This window comes from Nicotiana tomentosiformis, chromosome 3 (assembly GCF_000390325.3).
Source record: "Nicotiana tomentosiformis chromosome 3, ASM39032v3, whole genome shotgun sequence".
Lineage (NCBI taxonomy): Eukaryota > Viridiplantae > Streptophyta > Magnoliopsida > Solanales > Solanaceae > Nicotiana > Nicotiana tomentosiformis.
This window is the reverse complement of record NC_090814.1, coordinates 134357315-134367581: the sequence shown is the minus strand read 5'-3', so window position 1 is coordinate 134367581 and position 10267 is coordinate 134357315. Positions and strand designations below refer to the sequence as shown.

Genomic DNA, 10267 nt, shown 5'->3' with positions numbered 1-10267 from the left:
ATCTTATACAATGGGTTGTGATAACAATCTCACGTGACAGTAAAAGGATTCAGAATAGGATCCAATAATTTATGTCTATCTAATTCCTTAGTTGGACGGTTCTAATTAAGCCCAACATAATTTGATCTAATGTTCTCCAAGTTTCCACGTATCTTATTTAGCTGGGCTGAAGGATAAGATATACATCTTCTTGTATGAGACCCAAATGACAGATTGCCCATTCTCAAACACATCGAACATTTACCTTCTTCATATGCTCGATTAACACCATCGTTAACACCACCACCACCCCTCGGGTTGGAGTGGAGAGAAGAGACCCTTAGCTTGCCAAGAATGGAAAAATGAGAAGGCCTGACAAGGTTTTGGTGAAAATATCGGTGAGCTGTGAAGTAGATGGAACAAAATTCAGAGAAATCAACATAGAGAGAAATTGTTGGCGCACAAAGTGACAATCGAGCTCCACATGTCTGGTGCGTTCGTGGAAGACAGGATTGCGAGCTATGTATAAAAGCCGCCTAATTATCAGAGTGAACATGAATTGGGAAAGCCGAAGGTGCAGATAGATCTTGAAGAAGACGATTCAACCAGGTCAATTCAGCTACAAGGCGCTGCATTGAACGATACTCTGCCTCCGCTGAAGACAAGAAGACGAAAAATTACTTTTTGGATTTTCATGAAATGGGGGAACCTCTAAGGCTTATGAAGTAGGCACTGATGGATTTTCTGGAGTCAACACATGAGGCCCATTCAGCATTGCAAAAAGCAAGAATGGAAAAGGAAGGATCGCTGCTCATAAAAAGACCCTGGCCCTTCTGTGCGGAGAAAACGAACGATCCTAAGCGCAGTTGAAAAATAAGGAACATGAGGAGTTTGCATAAACTGGGATAGATGTTGAACAACAAATGAAAAGAATTGGCCTAGTATGTGTCAAATAATTGAGTTCCCAATCAAACGGAGATAACAAGTAGGATCAGACGGTAAATCACCATTGTCAGCGAAAAACTTGCAATGATGGTCTAGAGGAGAAGAAACGGGTGCAAGATGATCACAACTGAACTCAAAAAGGAGGTCAAGGGTGAATTTGCGTTGACTGATGATAACTCAAAACGGGTGCAAATCTTTGACCTTAAATTCATCATTCAAAAAATCCTTTAACTGAGCAGTCTCTGAGGGATTATTCCATGTAAGTAAGATGTCATCGACATCTACAGCCACAATAGAAATAGAATCACCCGACCTCTTAAAGAATAGGGAATAGTCATTGAGTGATGAAGAATAACCCTTAAAATTCAAAGCAGCACCAAGTCTAGCATACCACTCTCTTGAGGCCTACCGCAAACCATATAAGGATTTTTTGAGTTTACAAACAAGGTTAGGATTGGTAGAAGGCATCCCAGTAGGAAACTTCATGTAGACTTCTTCTTGTAACTCACCATATAAAAAATCATTGTTGACGTCTAGTTGTGAGATAGGCCACCCCTTCTCTACTGTCACATCAAGTATTCATCTAATAGTGGTCATTTTGACCATTGGTGAGTAAATTTAATTGAAATATATGCCATCTCGTTGGATGTCCCCTCGAATGACCAAACGTGCTTTTAACCTCTCAAGAGTACCATTTGATTTGTGCTTCACCTTGTATACCCATTTACAAGGTAAAGCCTTCTTTCCATGTGGTAATTCAACCACCTCCCAAGTCTGGTTTTGCTCCAAAGCTTCAAGCTCAGAAGCCATAGCTTTCTGCTATTCAGGGTGCATAATAGCTTGAGAAAAACTGAGTGGTTCAGTGATATTGGAGATAGAATTGAGAAGCTGTTAATTAAAAATAAAGAGAGCTGCAAAGGGAGATAAAATGGGCTAATGGGATGAGTTAAGCAGTCTACAGTTAGGTTAGTTAGATAAATAGAATTACAAACATAATTATTCAAATATGCATGCATGTTGTGTTCCCTATGCGAACTTTTAAGAGCAGGGATAGGAGAGGGAGATGTAAGAGTGAAGATAGTAGGTGTGAAAATAGGAGAATGAGAGGAAACAAGGGAAGTTGGGTCAGGAGTAGAAGAAATATAGGGATCATGGACAGTAGGAATGGAAGAAACTTTAGTGAACATAGGGGTTGAAGAAGGGAGAGAAGAAAATGGGCAATTAGTTTCATGAAAAAGAACATCTCTGGAAAAAAACACCTTTTTAGATTGTAAGTTTAAAAGCTTATACCCTTTCTTTCCTAGTGGATACCCTAGAAAAACACAAGACATAGCTCTAGGTTCAAACTTAATTCTATTGTGTGACAAAGTAGAAGCATAGCAAAGACACCCAAATCATCTAAGGAAACTATAGTTAGGAGGCCTGCAAAAAATGAGTTCATAGGGAGTTTTTCCATTTAGGATAAAAGATGGGAGTCCGTTAATGAGAAAGGTAGCAGTAGATAAGCATTCTCCCCAGTAAATAATAGGAAGTTGGGATTGATATAATAAAGCCCTAGAGGTCTCCAAAAGATATCTATACTTCCTCTCAACAATGTCGTTTTGTTGAGGGGTAGCAGTGCAAGAAGTCTGGTGGATAATTCCCTGTGAAGCAAAGAAATCAGAGATGGTAGAACCCCCTCCCAACTCTAAGGCATTGTCAGACCTGATGGCTTTGACCTTAGAATTAAATTGCTTTTCTACCATAACTAAAAAATACTTTAACATTGAAAAAACATTGCTCTTGGCACTCAAAAAATAGGTCAGAGTCCCCCCACTATAATCATCAACTATGGTAAGAAAGTACTTGTAGCCATTGTAGGTATGTGACTTGTAGGGGCCCCAGGTATCAATGTGTATCAGTTCAAAATTAGCAGTAGTCTTGTTAGAGCTAAGGGGGAAGGCAATCTGGACTGCCTTGCTAATGGGCAAATGTCACAAGTGCAATCAGAATTAGAAGTTGAGGAAATGAAACTGATATTCTTCATTGCAGAAAAAAAAATGTGGACCAATCTAGTGTGCTATAATTTTACATCAGATTTGCTGCTTACAGGAATAAAAATTAAACTATAATTTAAAGTACAACTGGTAGGTAAAACACTAGACTTAGAAGCTACTGTAGTGCTGAAAATTTTCTGAAGCTGACTAGGAGAAGAGTTGATCAAGTAAATACCATTCCTTGCTTCACCAAGAACCATAAGGGTCTTCACTAAAGGCCTTGCATAAGACAACAGGTAGAAGAAAATATGAGATTGCATATCAGTTATTTACAGAAAATTTATATTGATATGAGATTAACCCTAAATGAGGGAACAAAGAGCACATTATGTAGGACAAGATCAGGGCAAAGAGTGACAGTTCCCCCACGAGTGACCTTAACCCTGAAGGAATTGGGCAAGTTAATGATCAAAGGCGATGGCAAAGGGACAAGAAAGGTAAAAAAATTCTGAACATGTGTTCAGAAGCCACTGAATCTATGATCCAACATTTAGTGTTAGCATAAGTTAAATATGCTACATGATTGTGGAAAATGTTACCAGCACACTGAACAATATTTGCCTGCACATCTGAAATTGAAGATCCTGGATCATTAACCTGAATATTCCGAAGCAACTGAATCAGTTGAGAAAACTGATCCTGTGAGAGCTCCCTCCCTCATTTGATTTGCATGAGGAGTTTGTACAATTGTTGGAGCTGCAGTGATGACTGTATTGCTTCTCACTCCACCTTGTGTCTTTCCTGTTTTAGTGAATTTGAAATCTGAAGGGAAGCCTGTGATTCAGTAGCACTTGTCAACTGAGTGACCTAGTTTCTTACAATGAGAACACACAAGGTTATTCCTTTTTCCTTTAAAATCAACTTGTTGAAACCTTTGTGTTGAAGAATACTGTTGTGAAGCTAGAAATGAAGAAAAATCCCCAGGAAAATTAGGATTGATATATGCTTCTTTTTTGTTTCTCATCCTGAATCAATAAAGCATATGCATTATTGACATTGGGGAGTGGAGACATCATCAGAATAGTGTTCCTAGCAGCACTATAGATGTCATTCAACCCCATGAGGAATTGGACTAGCCTCTCATCTTGGAGAGATTTTACCATCTTCACATTTCCTCCAGAAGTGCATGAGCAAGAACATGTTACTTTAGTGTAGAGAGTGCCAAGTTCATCCCGTATCATTTTCAGTTTAGTGAAGTAACCTGCAACATCATTTGATCCTTGGACTAAATCAATAAGTTCTTTTTGCAGATGAAAAAGTTTGGCACCATTTGATTATCTAAATCTAGCGGTGGGCAAAATTCCGACCAAACCGAAAAAATCGTCTGAACCGATAATTTTAGTTTTTATGGTTTGATTTATTCGGTTTATTCAGTCGGTTTGCGGTTCCTATTTTTTAAAAGTTTGGTGTTCGGTTCGGTGTTCGGTTTTGGTGCTTCGGTTTTTCGGTTAATCGAAAAATGAAGTTTTATACTATAAATTCTGATAGCCTCCCCTTCACCTGTTTGTCTCTAGCCAAATTTACTTACCCACACTCTAAATGTTGCAACCCAAAACACTATTTTTGAAAATCAAATTTTATTTTCCCATTACAAATCATAGTCAATTCAGTCCACCTTTTGATTTTTTATTCTTTTCTCTTGTTTGTATCTTATTGAATCTTGATGTTCTTTATGAAAATATAACTAAGAAAACTTATTTGTGTAACAAACTAATTTAAAGCATTCTTGAAGAGAAAATAGGCGTATTGGAGAAAAAATAATTGAGAAGGGAGAAGAATATGAAAATGAAAGCATTTTGTTCATTTGCAAGTAGTTTAAACTAAGGTTAGTTGTGCAAATTAAACACTCTATTCATTTCTAGTTGTATAAGCTAATCTTTCCTTGCTTAGTCTTCTTTTGATATTCCTCTATTTTGGTTGAATCAATAGGTGTTAAAGTATTATTTTAGGTTTTTTCTTAACCATTGTTTGTAAGTGATTTGGCATAAAAGGCAGAAGCATCATATCAATTGATATTCTATTGTTGATTCTATATATTATACTTTTGTTCATTACTTGGTATAAGATCGTAGTCACCCAGTTATGGAATTTTATTAAATTGCTGCTACTATTTTAATTAAATAAGTCAATTGTAGAAACACTTAAATTTTAAAACTTACTTTTAGTTTTAAAAACCCAAAGAAAAAGTCTAATATCGCAAGTTTAAAACGTCCGAATTGAATCGAAAATCGACCGAACCGAACTAGCAAAAACCATACAAACCGAACTAATTTCAGTTCGGTTATTGGTGTATCAAATAAAAAATCGAAAACCAATAAAACCGAACCGAATTTTATGAAAATCGAATCGAACCGACCGACGCCCACCCCTATCCAAATCTATCCTCAAGATCAGTCCACAAATCTACTTGGAGTAGATGACACTCCCAGCAATCTCCTTGGACGGAGAATTCAACAACTAGGAGGTCACCATGTCATTGTAGTGATTCCACAACTCGAAGTCTGCTGCATTAGAAGCTGGAGAAGGACAACTGCCATCAATGAATTCCAACTTATTTTTTGCTGAGAAAGCAATGGGAATTGATCTCCTCCACCCACCATAACCTTGGCCATCAAAGGAGGAAGCAACAAGAGTCATGCCCGGAGAATCAGAGGCATGAAGGAAATATGGATCTAGGATCCACGACTATCGAGGTCCCAGATCCAGTCCCAGTTGCAGCAGTAGTCACCAATTGGATTTGAGGGAAAGAAAATTTAGAAGAAAGAGCTTAGTGGTACTCTGATACCATGTAGGAAGGCTGAATTAAAGAAGACATAATCGAATAATTTTCGACTGACTTTCTTCATTCACTGTGTACATATCTATACACTTTATCAACTACGAGAATAAAATAATAAAGAAAGAATCATATACAAGTGTCTAACAAGTATTGGCCAAAAGAATAACAAAATAACTAACTATGGAATCCTATACAATAGGTTGTGGTAACAATCTCACGTGACAATAGAAGGATCAAGAATATGATCCAATATTTTATGTCTATCTAATTTCTTAGTTGGACGGTCAGATTAAGCCCAACATAATTTGATCTAATGTTCTCCAAGCTTCCACGTGTCTTATTTAGCTGGGCTGAAGGAGAAGATATACATCTTCTTGTATGAGGCCCAAATGACAGATTACCCATTCTCGAACATATCGAACCTTTACCTTATTCATCTGCTCGATTAACACCATTGCTAATAGTCTATGTGGGCGTTTGGATATAAGAATTATAAAATTCCAAAAAAAGGTAAATTTTTTTTTAAAAGTGAAAATAGTATTTGAAAATTAGAGTTGTGTTTGGACATGAATATAATTTTGGGTTGTTTTTGAATTTTTGTGAGTGATGTGAGTGAAAATTTTGAAAAACAGCTTTTTGGAGTTTTTCAAATTTTCGACAAAATTCCAAAATTCATTTTCAAGTGAAAATTGAAAATTTTATGGTCGAACACTGATTTCGAAAAAAAAAAAAAAAATCTTATGTCCAAACGGGCTCTATGAATCGATTTGGCCCAATTTCGCCTGTTATAATGGGCTCGTTATTGGGCCGGTCCGTGGTTTGGCACACACTGCTACAGAGCAACTTTTGCTTCAGGCACGTGGAAGACACGCGCAGCATATATTTGTTGAGGAAGTGCAAACTATACAGTTGAAAATTGAAAGCCCCACCCAAGCGCTGAATTCTCAAATTCTTTATATTCCAAAAACTTGGAAAGCAGTGTCGTGTTGGAGGGGAGTGGCAGCCGATCCATAGCAGCATTTGGAGTTTCTAGGGTTTCGTTCTTTTTTGTGAAGCCCTGTTCTTTTCTCACTCCTAATTGGCAGAAATGAAGCTCACTGTAAAGACTCTCAAAGGCAGTCACTTCGAAATTAGGGTTCAGCCCTCCGATACCGTTAGTCCTTTTCCTTCTCTCTCTCCTTTTTTTTTGGCGTCCTTTTCTTTTATATTTATACCTGCATTTGTGATGCAATTCCAGTTTCAAAATTTCACCTTTCCTTTCTCATTTCTCGTTTTTTATTTTTTTGTGTGTTTATATTCATAAATGCTAAGTTGATAGTGTTGAATGAGCAAAAAAGACAACTTTAACTCTCATTTGCATTTTTTGGCAATTTTGTCCTATTTACCAGTTAATACATTTGGTTATTTGCTTGAAGTTATTTATTTATTTGCTATAAAATCCTGGTTTTTAGATGTTTATGCTTCACACCTTTTTTATATCCCTAGGTTAACATAAGCTAAATGGTTGTTATAACTTGTGCTCGCGTGCCTGTTCTACATGATAAAGCCAATGTTTAGAAGCATCGGGTGCGCAATGCTCTCAACCTAAAATTCCTTATCAATCTTATAACGTTTAAGTGCATTTTACTAATAAAAACATTACCAGTCTAATTTCTGGAGTCTCGGATGGTATAATTATTTGATTGCTTTGAGTTTTAAAATGATGGGGCTACACTTAATTGATTAGTCATTAAAATTTATATTTTTTGTGTAATGCGAGATGTGATTTCTTGGAATTGTAGATTATGGCTGTCAAAAAACACATTGAAGATGTGCAAGGAAAAGATAATTACCCATGTGGGCAGCAGTTGCTGATTCACAATGGTAAAGTGCTGAAGGATGAAAGTACGTTAGTGGAAAACAAAGTCTCTGAGGATGGTTTCCTCGTTGTCATGCTTAGCAAGGTATACCTGTAGATCTTCAGGTTATCTTTACCTGTGCACATTTATTGCTCTTAAGTAATTGGGTTTTGATATCTCCAATGCTAACCCGAGACTTTGACTCGAAGAATTTACTGATTTTATATCTATTTATGTGTTCTCTGTAGAGCAAAACTGCTAGCTCAAGTGGGACAACATCTGCTCAGGTACTGTGTAACCATTCAGGATTTCATTCATTAGGTAGTTTTAGTGTATCTATCTTCTGATAGCAACCTTCTTATTTTTCCTTGTAACTTTGCATCTCCTTGACGCCTCTTTTCATGGAACACATTACTTCATCAAAAAAAAAAAAAGAGAGATAGAATCTTTCTTATTTCTTTTCTTTCAGCAGCCATCAGTTACTGCAGCTAATCCTACTCCAGCACCTGAAGTGACTCCGCCATCACAGTGAGTTACAACTTTCACTAATCACTATTGCTTATGTTGGATCCGCTCCTTCTCATGATGCAAATGATGTGTAGGGCCCCAAAGAATGTTGCATCAGCTTCTGATGCTGCAGCAGCTAGGTAAAAAAAATTATGCTAGTATATTACAAAATACAAGCTATGTTCTTTTGGATCCCTTCTGTTCCTTTTCTCAGACCACTCATGGAGAGTGTGTTTCGATACCCTATAGAGGGAATTAACGTCTTTTACGTTGCTGCAGTCTTCCAACTGATGATTATAGTCAAGCTGCGTCAAATCTAGTTGCTGGCAATAATCTTGAGCAGACAATACAACAAATTATGGATATGGGTGGCGGCAGCTGGGACAAAGAGACAGTTACACGTGCACTTCGAGCAGCTTATAACAATCCTGAAAGAGCTGTTGATTACTTATATTCAGTATGTTCCTGGTCCTCTGTCACTTTAAGAAGGTAGAAAGAATGCACAAGTTTGTTTGTCTTTTGTTTTTGATAAAGGTTTCTTTGGTCTGTAGGGAATTCCTGAAACAGCCGAAGTCGCTGCACCGGTTGCTCATGGTGGAGTTAATTCTGCAGCTGGGACTACTGCAGCGCCTACTGCACCTTCCTCTGGCGGACCTAATTCTGCTCCTTTAAATTTGTTTCCTCAGGTCTTTCAGAGCATTCCATTAATATTCAAGTCTTGTCCCTGTATTCACTATGTGATCTAAACTGGAGCTGTTACAGGAGAATGTTGCTGGTGCTAACGGTGCTGGTCTTGGATCCCTTGATTTTCTCAGGAACAACCAACAGGTATGGTTCTATTCATTATGAATTCATTTTCACTTTTCCATGTGGTCCTCCCTTTTGGTCGCGAGATCACCTCTCGCTTCTTGCATTCTTCCAATTCATAAATCCCACTCTGGATATATGGTGTGTCTAAGTTGCTCTAACCTCCTTAATCCTCTTGCAACTTATATTTTTTTTTTTCAGTTCCAAGCTTTACGTTCTATGGTTCAAGCTAACCCACAAATTTTACAAGTAAGTAGTGTTCTCTAATATTTTCGTTATTCAGTTTATTGTTGTTGTCATCTGAGTGTACACGTTGGATGCTGTTTTGCAGCCTATGCTTCAGGAACTAGGAAAGCAAAATCCTCAACTTTTAAGATCTATACAGGAGCATCATCAAGAGTTTCTTCAATTAATTAATGAACCTGTAGATGGTTCCGACGGGTTAGTGGCTTTCAGTGTGCTCTTAACCAAGCTAGAGAAGAAGCATTCTACATATTTATTGCCATGATGTCCTAGCATTTCTCCTTTCCAGTTCAAAAGATTTTAGCTTTGTCAAATCTGTTGTGGTCAAGTATAAAAAGATGTTATTATTTTGCAATCCTAATACATGGCAGTACTTAAAATTTTGGGAAAAAGGAAGAGGTCAAAGCTTTGTTCTTGGCTGTGAGATTTTAATACTTTTGGATGGCTATTTTTCAGGGACATCTTTGATCAGGCTGAACAAGAGATACCCCACACAGTTAGTGTCACACCAGAAGAGCAGGCGGTGATTGAGCGAGTATGTGACATCATTTTAACCCTAGCTGCTCTTGGACATTCAGTTGTGCATCGGTTTTGTAATATCTCTTAACTAATTTATTTCTCACTTGCAGCTGGAGGCAATGGGTTTTGATAGAGCTCTTGTCATTGAGGCTTTTTTGGCTTGTGATCGCAATGAGGAACTAGCCGCAAATTATCTGTTGGAGCATGCAGGAGATTACGAAGATTAAGTGGCAACGTATTTTAGCAGTATTTTTTTGCATTCACCAACAGGTTTTGGGTAGTTTTATAGTACTCGAGATGGATTGTAAAGGAGGTTTTACTTTAATGATTAATCGTTGGATCCAAAAATTCTCCCCAATTGGGGAAGCTTAACTTGTTAGCTTTTCTTTTTATTCACACTTTGTCCGCAAGAAGGAGATCCTCATTGTTTTCCCAAAAGAAACCGAAAAGAAAGTTACTTTTGGATTTCGTTCCAAGATGTAAAAACCAGCCAGAGACAAATTCGCTGCATGTATTATCATGTTAGCAATAGATAATAAATCATTTCTAGTACTGCATAAATGCAGTGGTCGCATTTTTATGCATGCTGAAAATATATATTCTAGTGTTTTATC

At 37.4% G+C, this 10267-nt stretch overlaps 1 protein-coding gene across 2 annotated transcripts; it reads left to right on the top strand.

Annotated features, from left to right (window-relative positions):
- The first annotated feature begins 6646 nt into the window (after positions 1-6646).
- Positions 6647-10049, top strand: LOC104108368 (ubiquitin receptor RAD23b). Of its 2 annotated transcripts, none has more exons than XM_018774904.3 (12): positions 6647-6892; positions 7521-7682; positions 7826-7864; positions 8050-8105; positions 8180-8224; positions 8364-8541; positions 8636-8770; positions 8847-8912; positions 9093-9140; positions 9223-9332; positions 9591-9669; positions 9764-10049. In XM_018774904.3, exons 1-12 carry the CDS (start codon positions 6827-6829, stop codon positions 9878-9880), a joined length of 1101 nt encoding a protein of 366 aa, XP_018630420.1. In that variant the 5' UTR covers positions 6647-6826; the 3' UTR covers positions 9881-10049. The 2 variants fall into 2 exon arrangements, with proteins under 2 accessions (XP_018630420.1, XP_009615678.1); XM_009617383.4 differs by having other exon boundaries at positions 8047-8105.
- The last annotated feature ends 218 nt before the right edge of the window (positions 10050-10267 follow it).